We start from the raw sequence: 23,560 nt of genomic DNA, 5'->3' as shown, positions 1-23,560 counted from the left end.
TCATCAAATTCCTGGCTGTTACCTTTCTCCTTGGCTATCAAAAGGACAGATGAGATCTTCAGTAGCAGTTAGCTGAAGAAGGGGCAGAGAGAGGTGATATTACAGAGGTAGAAAAACAGTTTGACTAGCATAGTTTGCAGTACAACAATGGGATTGCTGCAGGGTAATGAGCGTTACTAGTCCAACAGGGAAAATCATTTGCAGGGGCAGGTTTACCAGTTGCTAGCACTGGTGAAAAGATATTTCCTTGCAGTCTATGTTTGTGGTGCTGGCTGGTTGTTCAGGTTAAGGGCAGGCATCAGTATTGGGAGGGTAATATCAGTACGGAAAAGAGGTTCTCCATATCAATGTCAAACCAAAATTTCTTCAATTATAAACCTAAAAAATAACTTTTAAGAAATAATATAGTAAGAAACAGGCACCAAGAAAAAAAAAAGTATGTTTTACCAGCTTTATTTCACCCATGGGTAAATTAGATGTTGCCATTTCTGTTTAGAGAATCCACTAAGTCATGCATCTTTTTGTTGACAACTCCTCCATGAACTCCCTTCTGCCCCATCAGAAACATCAAAGCTTTGGAAGATTTCCCAATACAGATGCTCCTTCCTTCATCGCCCAGTGTCCTGACATCCATCGAGGGATTCTTCTCCAGCAGCATGTTGTCACGGATGATGGAATACTTCTTTCCACTGATGGTGATCCCGTTTTGGAGGATCGACTTTCTGTCTTTGTCGATGATCACTTCGATCTCCTGGGATGTAATCTGGCCCAACACACCGCCGTTCCTACATGCCCAAATCCTTTTGTTTTTGGGGGTGCATCCAACTATGGCAATATCCGCAATGCTGCTGTCTTGCAGAACTGCCGCAATATATTCTTTCCAATCCAGCATTTTTCTGGCCCTTGCAATTGAGGACAAAAGGCAATGTCCTTGGACCCTGAGGGAAGGCTGGGAAATGAAGCCATGGTCCAGCACAAGGTAAAAATCTGATGTCATGCAGGCTTTATGACAGTGCCTTTACACCACAAGTACTGAACTGGGAGACTTGCCCTGTCACTCACTTTGCACCCCCCGCCCCACTCAAGCTTAATTTACTTTATTTTCACCCCCTTTTCCACTGGTTTTTTCCCATGTTTTCATCTTCTGAAATCAAAGAAGATATTTGGAAGCCTCCTGCAATGCCTCTTCTGCAGTCTGCACTCTGCTTCCTTTAGAATTCTGTAGGGGCTCTAGGGCTCAAGGTTAAATAAAGAGGTAAGGAAGGGTTGGTATAGAAATACAAGAGCAAGCACTTTTAAATTGGAGGTTGGGAGGAGCAAGACCCACTGCTGGTCTAGTGTTATGGAGGTGAAAAGAGGTGTTTTCTCCCCCAAGTGAAAGAGAGGATCTGATGCCAGAAGCTCAGCTCCAGGCCGAGATGGTGGCCAGGGAAGGGGATGGCAAAGGTACAAAGTTCACAGGAGAGGGCATCAGTCTTCCTCATCTTTAACCAAAAAAAAGTGCAGCTCATATAAAAATAGGTTATTGGACAAGCAGCTTGACTGCACTGAGACAGTGGAGGGGTTAAGAGAGGTTTATATTAGGCAAGGGAATAAAGGGTTTTGGAACCAAGTTTGGTAAGTAGATCCAAGATACATAACAGCCATGATCTAATTTAGTGATAGAACGTGTTCAAGGGGCTAAATGGCCTACGCTTGTTCCTACGTTTCCAGATGGAAGCAGATCCCATCTTTTCACAGAATGAAACTTGAGGACAAAATACAAAGTTTATAAGATTATGTTTTGGGACTGTCTCTTTAATTTAGAGTAAAATGGAGGAATGAGGGGGTCATGTGAGCTGTTCTTATTTCTGCCTGATAACAAGCTTGTGTGGCCTGGTTGTTTACTGGAAAGGTGGTACAAAATGTTCACACTTGTAGACAAAGCAAGAGCAGTTGTATTGACTGTGAGTAGACTTAATCTCCAAGTCTCACAGGAAGGTGTTAGGAATTTCAGGTTTTACTAACAGTTATACATTAAACTGTCTATTTATTTCCAAGATAGAATGGAGTTGGGGGTTTAGAGGATAGGTAATTAGATTTCTACCCAGATACACAGACCATGTGATTCACACGACCATGGGGATGGACTTTTGGGAAAAAAATAGAAAGCCATTGGAGTACTGGCTTGAGTTTTCTAAGATATCACTGAACCTGATAGAAACAAGTCAGTCTGAAAGATGGAGAGCAAGCAACAGTAGAGAGAGGCAGCCTGTCTTGCACGTCAGGCAGAAAAAATGTCCTTATTATTAACCTTACAGAAGGCAGATGGGAACTTGTACTCAGCAAGTTGAGCTGGCTTTTGTTTGGCGGAGGGGAAGAGAAAGAAGAGACCGGGTTCAGGAACCAAAGTCATCTTGTTTACTCTGGTAAATGCAAAAAATGTCTAAAAGGGAGATGGAGGCAGATCTGGATACTTAGACTGGCGAAAAACTTACAGGTGCACGTTTCAACAGATGCCAGCACTGCAATTCTCTGGAGGCTTGCACACAATGGATGGTAGTCTGGTACAAACACAAGTGATTTGTACAGAGGAAGTGGTGAGTGAGGAAAGTGATTGGAAAAGTCCTTTTCTTAGTAACAGCTATTATCACTGGGGCAACTTAATGCCTAAATGGTAGTATTTATGCAGTAAAATGCATTACACAAATGATAATCATCCAATTTACTGCATTTGTTGCTTGTTTGATTCCTCGTGTTAAAAAACAAAAGGACTTGCATTTATATGGCACCTTTCAGAGCCTCAGAATGTCCAATGAAGTACTTGGAAGTGCAGCAGCTGTTGAAATGTGGTAGCCAATTTACACACAGCAAGCTCCCACAAAACAGACAACGACCTGGTAATCTGTTGTTTTAATAATGTTGGTTAAAGGTTAAATATTGACCAGTTCATCTGGGTAGAGGTTCCTTGCTCCTCTTTGAATAGTGTGATGGGATCTTTTACATTCACCCAAGGGGGCACTTCCAGATTAATGTCTCATCTTCCTCAGTATTGCAATGGTGTAATGGCCCTGATTGTATTGGACACAATGCACGTTAGAGAAGGTAACACCATCTTCTGTATGACTTCAGCAGAGTTTGTCAAGTTCACTTTTGGAGATATATAAAGTTGAGCAAAACAAATTTGTTAGTCTGTCATAGGTTGACTCAAACCCTGTCTATAGATCCATAAATGATACAGTGAACAGGTGGCAACATTACAAATACCAATGTACAGAAACTTGGAATTTAATTTATCAAACATGTTGATTACACAAAGATGGTAAGCTGCCTGATAAACTCTATTCAAACCAAAGTAGTTACGTAAAGAGGTACCTTAATTAAAAGCGTGGTTCAGCATAAGCAGCAGTGTATAACTTGTGTTCCAAATGGGTTTCACTCCCGGTGTCTCCAATGATTTGTGCAAAAGAGGTGAATCATTACAGAAGCTAAGTTATGTTTGAGAATGTCCTTCAAACTGATGACTTATGACTAGTACGCATTTAGATCTAGTACGTGTTCCAGCGACAGGAATACAGTAGTTTCAGGTTTTGGGCAAGAGACAAGTCATAGCTCATTATGATTTAGCCCTCCCTTCGAGAGTCTAGCTAGAAGATCTTGCATGTGTTTCTTTACCTGAAAGAAGATGGAGCAAATATATATTATATTCTGTGTACATATTAACAGAAGTCAGTTTTAAAAAAAAAAAACCACTGAAGTCTTGTTCCCTCCAGAGGCATTTACAATTGGTTCAGCTTCAAGGGCAGCAACCAATTGGCGATTCCTCATGTGAACCCTATGGCACGGAATCCATCCAAACTATTCAACCATGAGGGTAGTTCATTAGCACCCAAAAAAAGGTACCAGAAGATGACCAATGCCCATTTGTAATCACAAGACATCAGTATCACCTGAGATCAAACTGGAGTACAAAAACAAAGAAGGTGGTTTCAGCTGCTTAACATCGCAAAAAGCTTTTGTGGCAACATTTAGCATATTTAACAAGTAGATGTTACTTCTTCCTCTCCTTTCTCCTATAATAAATGCAATTCCACTAGGTTCAAGTTTTCTTAAACGTCAAGTTGCCTAATAAAGGGTTGAGGGTTGAATAAGGCTGGAGTACAGAGTTCAAAAAGCGTTTGTCATTAAGTTACCGGTCCTTCACCTGAGACATTGAACTGAGGCCCGGTCTGCCTCTCAGGTGGACATAAAAGGAACGGGCAGTTTTCCCAAGTGTCCTGTGAGAATAGTTTATCCCTCAATCAACATCATTAAAGACAGATGATCTGGTCATTAACACATTGCTGTTTTTGGGAGCTTACCATGCACAAATTAGGCTCTTATTACCAGCACAGCAAACAACAAACATTACAACAAGTTCTTCCAAAAGAGCTAAAAAGAGCGCTCATTTACCTTGTACCCGAGTTCTTTTGTCTTTTCTGTTAGCATTGCATACTTTTCTTTGTTCCTAGACAAGTGTTCCTTGTCCCCAATTGTCTCCACATGTTTAAGCTTTTGATGGGACAAGTCCAGCTGTTCCTGATAATGCTGGTGCTTCTCGATCTTTGTCTCAAAGTGCTTCAGTTCCTCCTGCCATTAGCCAAATTTAAAAACCAAGCACAAAACATGAGAAGGTTAAATGTACTGCTGTTCTAGACCAGATGGAAATAACAGACAATACTCAGATTATGGCATAAAAGTGGCACTTTAAGCAGGCAGGTTCCTGGTGGTTACGTCAGCTTGGATAAAACTGCTTTGTTCAAGGAGACACTGGAATGAAAGACAGTGTGTTTCTTTTAACATGTAAATACAGGTCCCAGTCTCTCGGACACACTGTAACTGCAGGTCAGTGAAAGGAACCTGTCCACGTGGTTTGGCTCCTGTTTGGAAAGAGCTCTGCACATTCCTGGATACTGACTTTCATATGCTGTCTCTGAAAGTAAAATAAAACCAATCTCTGTTCTTATTTAATTAAAAATGGCCCCAGGAGGTCTAATGGACTCCAAACGCTTAGTAACCCAGGCCTGTCACACACCATGCAACGTCAAAAATGGTAACATGTATTTATACAGGGGCTTTAACGTAGTCAAACTTTCCAATATGCTTCACAGGGAATTCTCAGTGTCTTTTGATACCAAGCCAAATAAATGAGCTATTAGGACAGTTGACCAAAAGTTTGGACAAAGAGGTATATGTTAAATAGGGTCTTTAAAGTAACAGCGCAAAGTGTAGAGATTTAGGGAAGAAATTTCAGAACTTAGGGTCTAGGTAGCTGAAGGGATGGTCATCAATGGCAGACCAAAAAAAAAACGATGATGCAGAAGAGGCCAGAATTGGAAGAGTGCAGAGTTCTGGGAAGTCGTAGAGTTGCAGGAAGTTAGAGATGGTGAGGGACGAGGCCATGGAGAGATTAGAAAACAAGGATGAGCATTTTAAAATTGAGCCAATGACAGTCAGTGAGCACAGGTGGGTAAATGGAACTTGGTAAGATTTGGAATACAGGCAGCAGAGTTTTGACTTTGCAACTAAAGTAATACTAGACTGCCACCTTCAGGGAGTCTTTCCTTCAGTTTGTTTCCTAGACAATGTGGCGAGAGGTTAGAGGAAATCTCTTTACATATAAAGGTTGTTGGAGAATGAGTGAACAACCCTACAAGCCTATAAGACAGTTACCTTAATGGAATCCAGTTCATCTTCTGTGAAGTTCGACCTTTTTGCCATATCCCACAGCTCAAGTACTCTTGGCTCAGAAAATTCTGATGAGAGCAGGAATAAAAACAACTTCATTAAATGCAAATTTCACTCAAACACAAAAACAATGAAGAAAACACGTTACTTGTTCTAAAATGCTCCTGTTAATAAAAGAAAGTTAAAGTGTTAGAAATGCACAAAAGGCCAGACAGCATCTAAGAAGAAAATGCAGGTAAGCTTTTCATCTAAAACATTAGCATGACTTTTCTCCTTTCAGATGCTGACAGACATGGTGAATATTTCCACTATTTTCTGTTCTTAAAGCTTCACTAGTGTCACAACTCACTGGGGATAGTGCCCTACTGTTCCCCGAGCCATGACAAATGTGAGACGTTTGACCAAACCACCAGATTGTCCCAATTCTACCCAAATGTTTAATTTAGGTTAACAGAATACGAGCACCAGGTTTGTAAACTTAAGTGAATAACTGTTTATTGAACAAATTGTCTTTAACTAGTGGCAAAGAAATAAATATGAACTGCTAACTTCTAACTCTATAACTTAAACTCTACCCGCTTCTTAAATCCCTACGCACACACAAACATGGATTTTAAGGGTGGGCTAAAACAGTTCAATAACACCAATCTGGAGTACAGGATTCGATAGGTTGATTTTGTTCAATGTCTTCCGAGTTCCTTTCAGTCCTTTGTTGTGTTGATGACACAAAGTGGTCTTCCAGCACTTTGTCTTTAGTTCGCTGGTTGAGAACTTGCTTTTCAATGTTTCTAACAGTGGTTTTCCCCTTTTCGTTTTTACAGGGGTTTCCTTAGAGACAGAGCAGGTTATAGAGATATGAGAAAAAGAGATTTTAGACATTTTCCCTTTGCAGGCCAGGAGCTTTCTGCTGTACTGGTACCACACTAACCCTGGTCACCTGGTCAGGAGCCAGTTAAAATGCTGTTGTCAGGCAGCTTCCTTGGTCCAGGGCTCCTTTCTGGTACCATCCTGTCTTTCATGGCACATTCTGTTCCAGGGTTGCAACATTTTATATATCTCTCATCCTGTTGCAGTAGACATGTTTTTCAACCATGTTTTGCAGCCATTGTAGTTTTAAATCCACAATTCAACAGAAATAGAGAAAAATAAAAGGACATGTTCTTAACACTAGGTTTTTCACTAATGCAGTACATATCCTGCAAAATTCAAAATGATAAAAAACTTAATGCGATTTTGAATTTATCTTGGAATCACAGAAACCTATAGCATAGGAGATGACCATTTGGCCCATCGTGACTCTGCTGGCTCTTAGAAAAAGCAGTCGCGTCGAGTTCAACACATCCACTTCTTGTCCCTAAACCTGCAAGTTCCTCATTCTCAGCTATCTGTGCAACTCCTTTTGAAATTATTTATGGAATCTGCTCTGATCACATTTCCAAGTACAATGTTCCAGATTGCAACAAGTGAATGAAAGTATTCCTCATCTCCACTTTAGATCCCTTACCAATGATTTTAAAATCAATGACCTCTAGTTATTGACCCACTCACCAGAAAGAATAGATAGAGAAAAACTATTCTATCAAAACTACTCATCACCTTCTCTGCTCCAAGGTAAACAAGTTTTTCCAACCTCTCCTTGTAACTGAAATCTCTCTTTCCTGGTAGCATCCTGGTAAACTTTTTTTATACCTTAAAACTTGATAAAATAGAATGCATAGAACCTAAAAGAATCCTGACATTTGCCTTCTTAGTCCCCCCAACCCAATCCTCATCTGGATTCTCCCATGAATAGATGGAAATAATTTCTCTATCTATCCTATTGAATCCTTTACGCAGTACATATATAACTGAGCTGTTTGGGCTTTTGGACTGAAATCAATGGTAGAACCACAAACAGTTGGCTGGATTGGCTTAGCAATAATCATGATAAACACAAACAGAACAAGCTTGTTTTACTCCTCTATGGTCAATTCAAATAGAACTTGCAGAGCGGCAGTTGATTGCAAAAGTTGCTCAAATCCTGAATTTTGAAGCAAACACCTGATAGATGGTTTGACATACACTCTCAGGTCAGCACCCTGGAGCAAGACACTAGCAAGGGAGAAAGGTTCCATGTAAATGAAGCTTATGTAAAACCAATGCAGTCCATCAGGACCCTCCACTGATCCTGCTCTGTTAAAGTTTTGCGGTTGAATGACATCATAAGCACCTTTTCCTTGGAAAAAAAAGACAATAACTCCCCTGCTCTTTTTCAGAATAGTCCCTTGGGATCTTTTACGTCCACCTGAGCAAGCAGATGGGGCCTTCCTCTAATGTTTCATTCAAAAGGTGGCACCTCCCACAATGCAGAACTCCCTGAGCACTGCCCTGGATTCTTGGCGAAAAAATGGTCAAGACAACTGTGAAAATTTGACCCATTAACTGGCCAATGCTTTTGCTGCTATAAAAACAAAAAGTGCTGCAAAGACTCAGCAGGTCTGGCAACATCTGTGGAGAGAGAAACAGAGCTAACATTTTGAGTCCATATGACTCTGCTTGAGAGCTGATTTCACTGTTATTTGTTGGACACAGAACGGCTGCTGTCTCCAGCTGCACACTTAAAAAAAAATCCATTCATTCTGTAAACCACTGCAGGCATTTAAGAACATAAGGAATAGGAGGAGTGGGCTATATGACCACTCAAGCCTGCTTAGCCACTTAACAAGATCACAGCTCCACACTCTCACTTGATGGCCATATCCCTCGATTCCCTTATGGATTCAATGGATTAGGATGCTGCAAGTACCCCTCCTTTAGATCAAGGAAACAATGTACTATTTGACCAAAGGAAAAGGCAGATTACCACTGTCCTCGTCGTAGCCTTGGTGAATGAGTTTGCGCAAACGTTCAAAACTTGCTTGGACATTGCGATGCTTATCCTTCAGCTCTGCATGCTTGGAGTGTAGTAAATCTTCCTTAACATGGGCTTCAGATGGACTGATCGCGTTCTGATAAATGTCTGGGAAAAGCAAAGAGTTAAGTTGCATTTTAAAAAAAATACATGGTAAGAAGCGAGAAGTACATACTTGGGCACAGAATCAGTCAGCCCTCAATTGTGCCTACGCTAATTCTACATTGGAGTTGAACACACAAATTCCATTCCCCTACCCTTTCCCAGATGTTTTGGTTTGAGTATAACCCTCTGAGGAACTTTTTTCTAAACTTCCAATTTCTGGTACTAACCAGGGAGTTTACGCCTGTTGTTGCAGCTCAGAACCTGCTTCATAATTTGACATCTTGAATGTTTCTTAATATTTCTTTTTTGCTGCTCCAATCTTAGAATTTCAAATCTCAAGTCATAATCAATTACATTCAAAATGAAGAGGCAGGAAGAGGATTGATGGTCCATCAAGCCTTCCTCTCACACATTGCAGCTGGAGAACTGTGAATAGACACTTCCTGGGGTGGGGGGAGATGGTATAGATGTATTGTCACTGGACTAGTATTCCAGAGACTCAGGGTAATGCTGTGGGGACCCAGGTTTGAATCCCACCATGGCAGATGGTGAAACCTGAATTCAATAAAAATCTGGAATTAAAAGTCTGACGACAATGAAACCATTGCCAATTGTCATAAAAACCCCATCTGGTTCACTAATGTCCTCCCTTTAGGGGAGGACATCTGCCATCCTTACCTGGTCTGGCCTACATGTGCAGTGCGGTTGACTCAGTGCCCTCTGAACAAGGGCAATTAGGGATCGGCAATAAATGCTGGCTCAGCCAGCCAAACCCACATCCCATGAACAAATAAAAAAAGAAATCCTCTTCCTGCAGCCACATAATCTGATGGAGAGGCAAAAAACAGAAAAAATTCCAGGGTCAATAAGGACAATCAAAATCCGACTCTGAGAACATATGGGCCAAGTGATAAATTTGAAATTCTTAATCCAAATTTTAAAGGAAGCTGTTTTTGTCCCTCAAGTGAATACAATCTGCAAAAGCTGTCCAATTAACAAATAAATTAATATAATTAACTTGGTGCCGTGGCAAGTCCACAGTAACTTTGAAGTCATTTAGAAAAAAAAACGAAAGAGAACAATTACTCTTCTATAAAGATCTGACCCAAAGTAATTCAGACAGTGGTGTTAGCTGCAATACCTTCATTCCTGCTGACTGTCTCCCGCAGGATGTGATATTCCTGAATTTTATCCTGGTGGTGTTGGAACTCACGGCGCAGTTTTCGAACCTCATCATTGTTAAATTTCCCAGATGTTGTTGCCTATCAAGAAGTCCAGGTTAAGATGCCAGTGGTTAAAATTGGGTGTGACATGTACTTGAAATTTATCTTCAAAATGTCCATATTCGTGCGAGAAGATTGTAATGTCAGCTACATTGAAATACTTTCTCCATCAGTTTTTCTGAGTCTGCATAAATGAAGAGATAACACCCTTCACGCCACAGCCTCTTCACAACTGTGTTAGGTCATCAGGGAGAAATTAAAACATGTTCTGGTAGTAAAAATAATCCTAGATCTTACAAAGATCCAGATGAAAGCAAGAAAAAAACCGAATTCACTGTTAACAACTCTGTGTTGATAATACCGCCCTTTACTGTTTCATAGGTGTAGACAGGCACACATCAGAGGCACAAAACAAAAGGGAATAGGCTGGATCTCTTTGCTCTTGAAAAGAGAATGCTGAGGAGCGACCTAATGGAGGTCTTCAAAATGATAAAAGATTTTGATAGAGTAGTCATGAATACACGCTTGTGGGGAGGAGCAAAACTAGAGGCCATCAACGTGAATCTATGGAATTCATTGCCACAGAAGGCTGTGGAGGCCAGCTCATTGAGTGTAATTAAGACCGAGATAGATAGGTTCTTGATTGGTAAGGGGATCAAAGGTTACGGGGAGAAGGTGGGAGAATGGGGTTGAGAAACTGATCAGCCATGATTGAATGGCGGAGCAGATCTGATGGGCCAAATGGCCTAATTTCTGCTCCTATGTCTTATGGTCTAAGACAGTAACCAAGAAATCAGAATGTAGAAGGAATTTCTCTATCCAGAGAACGGTGAGAATGTTGAACTCTCTACCTTAGAGAGTAGTTGAGGAAAATAGTACAGATGCATTTAAGGGGAAGCTAGATAAGCATATGAGAGAATACGAAATACAGGGTTATGCTGATAGAGGTAGATGAGGAAGAACAGGAGGTAGCTTAGGTAGAGTGTAAATGTCGGCATGTACTGGTTGGGCCGAATAGCCTGTTTCTGTGCTGTATATTCTATGCAATTTAATATGGAAGTGTGAAGTGATGGGCTTTGGGTGGAACAACATGGAGAGGCAGTATAATCTCACTAACTTGAGGAGGGTGCAAGAACAGAGGGATATGGGAGTACATATTCACAAATCATTGAAGGTGGCCTGGCAAGTTGGTCAGGTGATTAGGAAAGCATATGGGATACTTTGCGTTTTAAAGAGGAGCACTGAATCAAAAAAAGTCATGCTAAACCTTCACATCACTAGTTAGACTTCAGGAGGAGTACTGTGGACAATTCTGTGTACTACACTCTAGGATGGATGCCAAGGCCTTGGAGAGGTATTTTTTACAAGCATTCATGAGATGTGAGCATCACTGGCTAGACCAGCATTTATTGTATAGGGAAGATTGTATTTATTGTACAATCCTGGATTAGGATTATACCAGAGATGAGGGAAAACAAAAACAGAATTACCTGGAAAAACTCAGCAGGTCTGGCAGCATCGGCGGAGAAGAAAAGAGTTGACGTTTCGAGTCCTCATGACCCTTCCACAGAAGGGTCACGAGGACTCGAAACGTCAACTCTTTTCTTCTCCGCCGATGCTGCCAGACCTGCTGAGTTTTTCCAGGTAATTCTGTTTTTGTTTTGGATTTCCAGCATCCGCAGTTTTTTTGTTTTTACCAGAGATGAGGAAGTTCAGCTATGTGGAGAGAATGGAAAAGCTTTGATTGGTCTCAGAGCACAGAAGGTGAAAAGGAGACCGAATAGAGGTATTCAAAATCTGAGGGATTTTGATTCAGCAAGCAGGGAGAAATTATTTCAAGTGGATTAGTAATCAGTAGGTAAAAAAGACAGTACATTAATCATGGGTGACTTTAATCTTCATGTAGATTGGGAAAATCAAATTGGCAGAGGTAGACACGAGCAAGAATTCATAGAGTGTATTTGGAACAGTTTTTTTAGAAGAATATGTTGTGAATCCAACAGGGATCAGGCTATTTTACATCTGGTAAATGTGTAATGAGGCAGGTTTAACAAAAGATCTCAGAGTAAAGGATCCCCTAGGAAACAGTGACTATAAAATGGTAGAATTTAGCATTCAGTTTGGGAGTGAGAAACTTGGGTTGGAAACAACTGTGTTAAACTTAAATAAGGGTAATTACAATGGAATGAGGGCAGATTTGGCTGGAGTGGACTGGGAAAGGAGTTTAGCAGAAAAAATGATGATGGCAAGAAAATAGCTCATGACTCTCAACAAAAGATATATCCCAGTGAGGAAGATGGATTCAAGGAAGAGGTTAACCGAGGAAGTTAAGGACAGTATCAAATTGAAAGCAAAAACATACAATGTGGCAAAGATTAGTGGTAAACCAGAGGATTGGGAAAGTTTTAAAACCAACAAAAGCTAACCAAAAAAATAAAGAGAGAGAAAATAAACTGAATGTAAACTAGCAAGTAATATAAAAACAGACAATAAGAGCTTCTTTAAATATATAAAAAGGAAGAGAGAGGCCAAAGTGAACACAGAGTCTTAAAGAATGAGGCTCGGAAATAATAATGGGGAACCAGGAAATAGCAGAGGAGTTGAATAAATACTTTGCTTCAGTCTTCACGGTAGAAGATACTAATAGCATTCCAAAAATACTAAATAATCAAGGGGCAAAAGGTGGGAAGGAAATAAATACAATAACTATCACTAGAGAAAAAGTACTAGGGAAACTAATGGGGCTAAAGGCCGATAAGTCTCCTGGACCAGATGGGTTGCATCCTAGGATATTAAAGGAAGTAGCTACAGAGATAGTGGATGCACTGATAGTAATCTTCCAAGAATCCTTAGATTCTGGAAAAGTCCCAGAGGATTGGAGAACAGCCAATGTAACACCCTTATTCAGAAAGGGAGGGAGACAAAAAACAGGTAACTATAGGCCAGTTAGCTTAACATCTGCCATTTGGAAAATGTTGGAGTCTATTATAAAACATGTAATAGCAGAGCATTTTGAAATACATAATCTAATCAAGCAGAGTCAGCATGGCTTCACAAAGGGAAATCATGCCTAAAAAATGTATTAGAATTCTTTGAGGAGGTAACAAGCAGGATAGATAAAGGGGAACCGGTAGATGTAATATTGATTCTCATGTGGCATTCGATAAGGTACTGCACGTAAGACTAAGATAAGAGCCCATGGTGTTGGGGGTAGTATATTAGCATGGATAGAGGATTGGCTAATTAATAGGAGACAAAGTTGGGATAAGGGGGGCATTTTCATGATGGCAACCTCCATCATGGAATGCTGCAGGGATCAGTGCTGGGGCCTCAATTATTTACAATATATATTAACGACTTAGATGAGGGAAGTGAATATACTATTGCCAAGTTTGTGGATGACACAAAAATAGGTGGGAAGGCAAGTGGTGAGGATGACACAAGGAGTCTACAGAGGGATAAAGACAGATTAAGTAACTGGGCAAAAACTTGGAAGATGGAATATAATGTGGGAAAACATGAGGCTTTGCACTTTGGCAGGAAGAATAGAGGAGCTGAATATTATTTAAATGGAGAAAGACTGCAGAAAGCTGCAGCAAAGAGGGATTTGGGAATCCTTGGGCTTGAATCCCAAAAAGCTAACATACAAGTTCAACAGGTAATAGGTGAGGCAAATGGAATATTGGCCTTTATTTCAAAGGGAATGGGGTATAAAAATAGAGAAGTCTCGCTAAAACTATACAAGGCACTAGTTAGACCTCACCTAGAACACCGTGAACAGTTTTGTTTCCCTTATCTAAGCAAAGATGTACTGGCATTGGAGGCAGTCCAGAGAAGGTTGACTAGGTTGATCCCAGGTATGGAGGGATTTTCTTATGAGAAGAGATTGAGTGGGTTGGGCCTGTACTCATTGGTGTTTAGAAGAATGAGAGGTGACCTTATCGAAACATGTAAAATTCTTACTGGGTTTTACAGGGTAGGTGCTGAGAAGTTGTTTCCCCTTGTGGGAGAGTCTAGGACCAGAACGCATAATCTCAGAGTAAGGGGGTACCCATTTAAAACAGAGGTGAGGAGGAATTTCTTCTCTCAGAGGGTAGTCAATCTGTGGAATTCTTTACTGCAGAGGGCTGTCGTTAAGTATATTCAAGGCTGAGATAGGCAGAGTTTTAGTCAGTAAGGGAATCAAGTGTCATGGGGAAAGGCAGGAAAGTGGAGTTGAGAATTATCAGATTACCCATGATCTCACTGAATGGCAGAGCAGACTTGATGGGCTGAATGGCCTACTTCTGCTCCTATGTCTTTTGGTCAGTAACAATTTTAAATATTTGGTAAAAGAACTAGAGGGAGATTGAAATAAAAACAGAAAATACTGAATAGTCAGCAGGTCAGACAACATCTGTGGAGAAACAGAGTTAACGTTTCAGTTCGATGACCTTTTATCAGAACTGGGAAATGTTAGAAATGCAAGGTGTTTTAAGAACATATGAATTAGGAGCAGGAGTGGGCCACTCAGCCTGCTCTGTCAATCAATAAGATCATGGTTGATCTGATTGTAATCTCAACTCCATATTCCCCCTTTTGAATAAGAGGTGGGTGGGACAAAGACAAAAGGAAGGTCTGATCAGGTGGAAGACAGGAGAGGCTGAATGACATTAGAGTTAGTCCTCCAGGGCCAAAAGGAACGGTGATAAGACAAGAAAAGAACCAAAGAAACAGAAGATGCAACGGGAAAGTAGGTCAAGATCTGAAAAGCTCTACCTGAAAGAGTGGTGGATTCAGATCCCACAACAATGTTCAAAAGGCAACTGTACATGTATTCACACAAAGCTAATTTGCAGGCTTATGATATAGAATTGAGCTGGCACAGGCAAGCTGGGCCAAATGGCCTCCTTCTGTGCAGTATGATTCTATGATGTACCAAAATTGCTGCACCTGTGTTGAGTTTTTAAACTTGTATGGTTCAGACTAGCCAGGTCGGCTGGTGGGTGGGGGCACAAGGTCAGTGTTTCTGAGACAAAGATAAACGCATTATGTTAACAGAAGTGTAACTTGTCTAATTGACTGGAACTGTTACATTTAAATTGAAGGCTTTCCATTCAATATATATGTGGGGTTGTTTGACCTAATGTTATTGATAGAACAGTCACACTGACTTTTATTTCAAAACTCATTTTGTCCCCTGTCCCCTTGAATTAGATCAAATAAGGTCAATTTTGGAGGAAAAATCTAGCAAATTCCTCTCCAACCCATCTAGGCAATCAAAACTAGTTCATTGAACACTCGGGCCCCAAATTCCTAATCCTCACCATAAGCAGGTCCAGTCACTGCATGGCAAAAGGCTAATTCATTGTGTTGGAAGTGCGAGGGTAGTCAGATATGATGCTGGATTTCTTTGAGGCCGTGTACAAGCCTCCTTCAGAAAAGTGATAACTGCTCTCTTTTCACCCCCCCCCCCCCCCGATTCCTTTGATCAATTTAGGGACCTGTGTCTTTTGAATCAGAAGCAGAAAGGATATCAATTAAAAGAAAACCACCAACCTTATTCCACAATTTCTCCAGCTTTGGATCTTCAAATACATCATTTTCGGAGTCCATTGAGTCTTTCAGATAATTTGTGTCCATAGGCACAGCATCTTTTCTTCCATCAAGTCTGTACTTTGTGAGGATTACTGAATTGAAAAAAAAACAGCAAAGTTTACTGGCTAAAGTTGTTTTATCTGAGAATTGTGGTTTAGTTGGTAACACTGAGTCGGAAGGTTTAAGACCCACTCCAGGACATGAACACAAAAATCAAAAGACTGACACTCCAATGTATTACTAAGAGAGTGCTGCACTGTCAGAGGTGCCTTATATTGGATGAGACATTAAATCAAGGCTGCGTCTTCCCTGTCAGATGTATGTAAAAGATTCCATTGCACTATTTTGAAGAGCAGGGGAGTTATCTCTGGTGTCCTGGCCTATTCCTCAAATTAACATCAGCAAAACAGCCAATCTAATCATTATCACATTACTGTTTGTGGGAGCTTGCTACGCACAAAATGGTTGACATGTTTCCTACATGACAACAGCGATCAGAATTCAAAAATATTTTATTGGTTGTGAAGCACTTTTGGGATGTCCTGAGGCCAGGAAATGTGCTGAATCAATGCATGCATTTCTTTTCTCTGTGTGTGTGCATGTGTGCCTCCTCTCTCTCTGTCAGGGAATCCAGTGATTACAGGCCCTGCTTCAGAGTTTAGAAGACACCAAAACTTTACCGTTGAAGTTACGCCTTAGCTTGGCTTCCTTCTCGCCATCCTCATCAAGCCCATCAGCTTTCAACTTCTTCCAATTCAGCTCATCCTTCTCCTGGATTTTCAGGTCACTGTGAAGCTCGGCTAGTTTCACAGGAGAGAACTGGAGCTGCAGAAAGAAATAGAGGGAAACGTACATAAACAGGCCTTAACACCTGGTGAAACTGAATACAGGAGGTGGAGGATTTCCCTCTCGTGTAGGGGATTGTGGGCTGACTGAGGTGTGTAAAATGTTAAAAGCAATCAGTAGGGTAGATACAAAGAAATTACAAGAACAAAGGGAACATCAAATTAAAATGAGGAATCACTTTAATCAAACTCTTCTCCCACTCCCAGCAAAAAATATTGAGGAGTGTGGGGCAATTGGAGCTTTCAAGACAAGACCGTTAACATTTTTCTGGGCAAAGGTATCAACAGATATGGAAACAAGCAGGTTAAATGAGGTTGAAGCACAGATCAGCCATGCACTGCACACACAACAACAAATTTTATTAATATGGCACCTTTAACATAATGAAATGTTCCTAAGTGTTTCACTGCAGCATTATAAAACAAAGTATGAAACTGAGCCAAAGTATGACACCGAGCACATAAAGATGTAACTTCGATATTCAAGAGAGGGAGACAGAAAGCAGAAAACTACAGGCCAGTTTGGGAAACATATCAGAGGGAAATTGCTATTAAGGAGGTTATAGCAGGGCACTTAGAAGCTCCTAATGCAATCAGGCAGAGTCAACATAGTTTTGTGAAAGCGAAATCATGCTTGGCTAACTTCCTAAGATTTCTTATAGGAGCACAAGCAATGTGGATCAAGGGGAGCCTGTAAATCTGGTGTACTTAAGATTTCTAAAAAGCATTTGCTAAGGTGGCATGTCAAAGGTTAATTGATGCAAAGTAAGACCCCATGGTGTAAGGGTAGCATATTAGCACGGAGGGAAGATTATTTAGCTAACAGGAAGCAGAGAGTAGGGATAAATGGGTAATTTTCAGGTTGGCAAGGTGCAATCTGTGGAGTAACACAGGGATCAGTGCTCAATTATTTACAATCTATATTAATGACTTGGATGAAGGGACCAAGCATATGATTGCTAAATTTGTTGATGACACAAAGATAGATAAGAGAGTAAGTTTTGAAGAGGACATAAGGAGTCTGCAAAGGGATGTAGATAGATTATGTGAATGGGCAAAAAGTTGACAGATGATGTATAATGTGGGAAAATGTGAACTTGCCTACTTTGACAGGAAGAATAGAAAAGCAGTATATTATTTAAATGGAGAGAGATTGCAGAACTCGGTGGTGCAGAGGGATACGGGTGTCCAGGTACATGAACCACAACATGTTGGTATGCAGGTACAGCAAGTGATTAGGAAGGCAAATGGAATGTTCTCATTTATTGCAAGGGGAATGGAATATAAAAGTAGGGATGGTTTACTACAGTTGTACAGGGCGTTGGTGAGACCACATTTAGAGTACCGTGTACAGTTTTGGTCTCATTTAAGGAGGGGTATAAATGTTTTAGAAGCAGTCAAAGGCAGCAGGGTGGAGGAGTATATGCGTGGAATCTCATATGAAGGTGGCATTAGGCTCACCCTGTGATGCTTCATATAGTCAGAAAGCAAAACTCAGGTGTTTGGATTTACATGCAGGAAATGGTTGCCCGAGTGAAGCCATCAGGCCTCAGCATGTACCTCAGCAGAGCTCAAACCTTTTCAGAAGAGGAGAGGAGAAAACTAAGTGTAAAAAAAAAAATGCTTGATTTTTTTTTGAGGAAAACGTAAACAGCTACATGGAGAATTTTGAATGTCTAGAACTTATATTGCTGAAATGCAGTTTTTAATAATTCATTTAAAAGGTACCTACAATGTTTACTGCATGGTGTGAGATAAATAGATACAGGAAGCCACTTTGCTGATTAGTGAACCAAAAGCTTCAATCTTACCATCACTGCATACAACTGTCTCTTAAAAGGTTCTGTTTCCACTACCTGATGCATAAGTCTATTGCTAAGGTTGCACACTGTGCAAGTAAAATCCTTACATGAGCACCAAATTGTTCTTTCACTAGTTTGAAATTGTTGCTTTAGCCTAGATTCCTTTGGTTTACTTTGTGGAATTTTGGATTTACTGAGTCTATCTTTTTAAAAAGGTTTCATTTTATTCGTGTTTGAGGCTTTTATAGGACTGGAAAAGAAAGATAAGGCAGACAGAGACAAAAAAAGCTACCAAGAGAGAGAAAGAAAGAGAGAAACAGAAAAACAAAGAAATAGAGAACTGGGTAATTAGTTAAAAAAAGGAGAAAGTCCTAATAAAACAAAGCTTCTATCAAATTATACTAATGGCCAACTAGCAGTGATAACGGTCAGTGTTGATGTATTACTGAAGAAAGTTAAGGCTCCAGTTAATAACAAATACCGCTTAAAAACTTAAGATCAGGGTTCAAATGATTAAAAGTCATGGTTAACTACAAATCAGCAAATATTTGAAAGTTAAATGTTCATCGTTATTTACGAACAGCAAACAGTTGTGATTAAATGGGGCATTTTCAGGTTAGCAAACTGTAACTAATGGAGTGCCACAAGGATCAGTGCTGGAGCCTCAATTATTTACGATGGACCATAAGATGTGGGAGCAGAAATAGGCCACTCGGCCCATTGAGTCTACTCTGCCAGTCAATGAGATCATGGCTGATCTGACAATCCTCTACTCCACTTTCCTGCCTTTCTCCATTACCCTTGGTTCCCTTACTGACTAAAAAGCTGATCTACACTAATGAATTGGATGAAGGGGATGACTGTATTGTAGCCAAATTTGCTGCTGCTGCTACAAAGATAGGTAGGAAAGCAAGTTGTGAGGAGGACAGTCTGGTAGAACAGACGCTCATTAATATTTGGAACTCTTTACCCTAGAGAGCAGTAGAGGCTGAGGTAGGTTTTTGATCTATAAGGAAAATGGAGTTAAGAGCACAATCAGATCAGCCATGATCTTATTGAATGGCCTACTCCTGCTCTAGTTTGCATGCTCTTATTTTCCTCCTCAGTCTCAATAATCAGTTACACAGCCACACTGTTACCGCTCCCTATGCAGTAAAGCACTGAGTGATAGCTATTGCAAAATAGCAGCATTCCATGACCCAGAGAAACCAGTGAACTGAAGTATTGCTGTATTCAGTGAAAAGAAGATAATATTATGCCACACTCCCCAAGCCCAGGTGCCTCCACTGATGATTTAGCAAGTTTTATTCACAACAAGTTGACCCACAAAAAAAAATCACAGGGGGTTAACCAATTTCAGGACAGTCAGCAGAAACCTTACAACTGGCTTCACCACACCTAGGCTGGGGCATGGGCAGCAGAATGGGGAGAAGAGGGAAAATAAATAACTGGAGGAGGAATAGCTTGTTGTTTCATGAACTGAATCTCACAGAAGTAAATTCATCCACTACAGAAACTCAAATCCCCAAAAAGGAACAGATATTTACAACTCCGCTTATCTGCAGTCCTTGAGCATGTCTTTTTTCTGCTCTCCCATTGAGTCAGACTTTCTAAAGACACTGTTGTTTCTGCATCTCGCTCTACAGGGGCAAACTAAATTGTGATTGTGTTTCAATGGGTTGGATTTCAACTGAGTCACTTGTACCTCTGCACTTTAAAATCTCCACTATGACTTATCTTCATTAACTCAAGCTGGACTCTGCTATTTAAATCACAGATTAACACAAAGAGCAAAACTAGAGAACATAGGAACAGGAATAGGCCATTCAGCCCATTGAGTCTTCTCTGCCATTCAATTTTATCATGGCTGATCATCTACCTCAATTCCACTTTCCCCGCACTATCCCCATATCCCTTGATGTCATTGGTCCCCAGAAATCTACTGATTTCTGTCTCGAACATGCTCAATGATCGAGATACCTCAGCCCTCTGGGGTAGAGAAATCCAAACATTCACCACCCTCTGAGTGAAGAAATTCCTCATTTCAGTCCTAAATAGCCTACCCCTTATTCTGAGACTGTCTCCTTTGGTTCTAGATGCACCAGCCAGGGGAAACATCCTATCTACAATTACCCTGTCACATGCTGTAAGAATTTTGTAAGTCTCAATGAGAAATATTGCAGATGATATTTGTATCATGCAGATGATTCAAAGATAGGTGGAGGGACAGGTAGTATTGAGGAGGTGGCAAGGCTGCAGAAGGATTTGGACAGGTTAGGAGAATGGGCAAAGAAGTGGCAGATGGAATACAACCTGGGGAAGTGTGAGGTCATGCACTTTGGTAGGAAGAATAGAGGCATAGACTATTTTCTAAATGGGGAGAGAATTCAGAAATTTGGAGTGCAAAGGGACTGGGGAGTCCTAGTCCAGGATTCTCCTAAGGTTAACTTGCAGGTTGAGTCGGTAGTTAGGAAGGCAAATGCAATGTTGGCATTTATTTTGAGAGGACTAGAATATAAAAGCAGGGTTGTGCTGCTGAGGCTTTATAAGGCTCTGGTCAGACCACATTTAGAATATTGAGAGCAATTTTGGGCTCCATATCTCAGGAAGGATGTTCTGGCCCTGGAGAAGGTCCAGAGGAGGTTCACAAGAACGATCCCAAGATTGAAAGGCTTAACGTATGAGGAATGTTTGAGGACTCTGGGTCTATACTCGATGGAGTTTAGAAGGATGAGGGGGGATCTGATTGAAACTTACAGAATACTGAAAGGCCTGGATAGAGTGGACGTGGGGAAGATGTTTCCATTAGTAGGAGAGACTAGAGCCCGAGGGCACAGTCTCAGAGTAAAGGGAAGACCTTTTAGAACAGAGATGAGGAGAAACTTCTTTAGCCAGAGAGTGGTGAATCAATGGAATTCATTGCCACAGAAGGCTGTGGAGGCCAGGTCATTGAGTGTATTTAAGACGGAGATACATAGGTTCTTGATTGGTAAGAGGATCAAAGGTTATGGGGAGAAGGCGGAAGAATGGGGTTGAGAAACTTATCAGCTGTGAATGAATGGCGGAGCAGACTCGATGCGCCGAATGGTCTAAATTCTGCTCCCACGTCTTATGGTCTTATATTTAAATATTAAAAAAACTTTGAAATAGTTATGCGGGGTAGGGGGTTGAAGAAAGCAGAGAGAGTGACAAAGTTGAATCAAATTAGCACTGTTTCAAAGACAGCTATGAATGATGGATACATTTGGGTAATGGTTCTGGTGAAGGGTCATGAGGACTCGAAACGTCAACTATTTTCTTCTCCGCCAATGCTGCCAGACCTGCTGAGTTTTTCCAGGTAATTCTGTTTTTGTTTTTTTACATTTGGGTAATCTTTTGTATCATTTTAAACAGAAGGTCAGAAGCTGAATCATTTGTTAGCAAGGTCACTGAAATAACAATGAGTGAACGTCAAATATAAAACATTTGCTTCATTTACCCACCGCCACCCTCCAGGTAAAAGCAAAGTTACAGATTAGGCAGGTCGGTCAGCTGACAGACGTCTATTGCCCTTCCTGAGAATTTAACTTACTGCTTTTGACATCAGTCACTGCACGAGGTCCATCCCATCAACAGGTTTGGTTTGTATCTGGACATGCCCCATTCATGGTTTAGTTTGCAATTCCCCAGATTAACCTCTTCTATTCCACTTAGATATGTAACCCACGAGGTGCCCTCTCACCTTCCCATACTAAAATGTTATTCTAATCTTTCCCTCACCTTCCAGAAGTTATCAACCTTCCCCACTGCTTCCAAGATTCAGGTTTCCATAACATTAAACTGGTGGTACAAACTGAAGGCACATTGAACCACAGCAGCTGGGTAATATTTGAGAAAACACAGGGGACTGACATTCCACTCAATTTACCTCACTGTCTGCAGGAAGGCAGGAAATGCCCTTAGCGCCTATTGCTGCCTCCCAACCTCACTGGACCTTCCTCCCCACCCACAACCCCACTGGGCCCTCCTCCCAACTCCACCACTCTAATGGCTCCTCCTCCCAATTCCACTACCACCCCAAACCCTCACTCCCACTGGCCCCTCTTCACCCACCGACCATGCTGGCCAATCCCAGGCCCACTGGGCCCCTCCCCATAGGAACACTGGAAACCGACACCCCACCCCTGCATAACAACACTGGGCAACCCTCCAACTCCATAACAATGGAAACCACCCCCCCCCCACCCAAAATGACACTGGGTGTTGCCCCCCCCCCCCACCCCCCAGTAACAACACTGGGAATAGCCCCCACCCCCCCCATAACCACACTGGGCATTGACGCCCCCCCAGCCCATAACCACACTGGGCATTGACGCCCCCCCAGCCCATAACCACACTGGGCATTGACGCCCCCCCAGCCCATAACCACACTGGGCATTGACGCCCCCCAGCTTATCCCCCACTGGGCATTGACCCCCTCCACCCCCAGCCCATCCCCCACTCACCCGCTGCGCCTTCTCCCAGACCTGGTTGAGTTTGGCGATCCTGAATTCAATCGCTCCCTTCCCCGTTGCCGTCCCTTCATTTTTCTCCCGCGAGTATTTGCCGGCCGCCTGAGCCCGACAGGGCAGCAGACAGACGGTCACCAGCGCCAGCCTCACCCAACAGGCCGCCATAGCTCTGTCCGCGTACTGAGGGAGCGGTCACCCCGGGCAACCGGCTCAGATAGCGAGAGAGCCGGAGCGCATCCTCAATGCGCGTGCGCCGGCTTTTCGCAAGGCATCAATGTGTCCGGGGTGGGGACTACAATTCCCATAGTGCCTTGCTCCTGCGACGCGTTGACGTCTCCAACGGGCGCCTAGTGGTTAGAGCAACGCCAACAGGTGAAGCTGGGTATTGCATCATAGAAGCACATAGTGATTGTTGGGGGAGCAAGTCTATTTGAACGAATTTTGACGGACTGGTAGGCAAAGGGGCAGGACATATAGCCCCTGGGTCTTGTTCCACCACCATTCAATGAGATCATGTCTGATCTTGGATTTAACTCCACATACATTCTGATTCACCGATGTACTTTAGGGAAGGAAATCTGCCAACTTTACCTGGTCTGGCCTGCATGTGACTCCAGACCAACAGCATGTGGTTGACTCTTAACTGCCCTCTGAAATGGCTTAGCAAGCCACCCAGGTCAATGGCAGTTAGGGATAGGCAACAAATGTTAGCTTTGCTGGTGATGCCCACATCCTATGAAAGGATAAGTAAAACCATTTTTACCCATTTGGCTAACAAAAAGCGACCAATCACAGATTTCAAATGAACATTGATCTAACATCAATTGCCATTAAGAGAGTTCTAAACTTCTACCATCTTTTGTGTGCAAAAATGTTTCCTGATTTCACCAGGCCAACACTCATAAGACCTGCAGATGGACAG

General features: G+C 41.7%; 2 protein-coding genes across 2 annotated transcripts; both read right to left on the bottom strand.

Annotated features, from left to right (window-relative positions):
- Positions 1-437: 437 nt before the first annotated feature.
- lrpap1 (low density lipoprotein receptor-related protein associated protein 1) lies at positions 438-22,885 on the bottom strand. The gene is made up of 8 exons (XM_041185754.1): positions 22,633-22,885; positions 16,182-16,326; positions 15,463-15,593; positions 9,843-9,963; positions 8,549-8,704; positions 5,692-5,774; positions 4,432-4,608; positions 438-3,654 (listed from the first exon to the last, which is right to left on the bottom strand). The coding sequence occupies exons 1-8, from the start codon at positions 22,801-22,803 to the stop codon at positions 3,586-3,588; spliced, it is 1,053 nt and encodes a 350-aa protein (XP_041041688.1). The 5' UTR covers positions 22,804-22,885; the 3' UTR covers positions 438-3,585.
- On the bottom strand, positions 473-892 carry LOC121276814 (profilin-3-like). The gene has a single exon (XM_041185357.1). It carries the CDS (start codon positions 890-892, stop codon positions 473-475), a length of 420 nt encoding a protein of 139 aa, XP_041041291.1.
- Positions 22,886-23,560: the final 675 nt, after the last annotated feature.

This window comes from Carcharodon carcharias, chromosome 4 (assembly GCF_017639515.1).
Source record: "Carcharodon carcharias isolate sCarCar2 chromosome 4, sCarCar2.pri, whole genome shotgun sequence".
Lineage (NCBI taxonomy): Eukaryota > Metazoa > Chordata > Chondrichthyes > Lamniformes > Lamnidae > Carcharodon > Carcharodon carcharias.
This window is presented reverse-complemented; position numbering and strand designations above follow the sequence as displayed.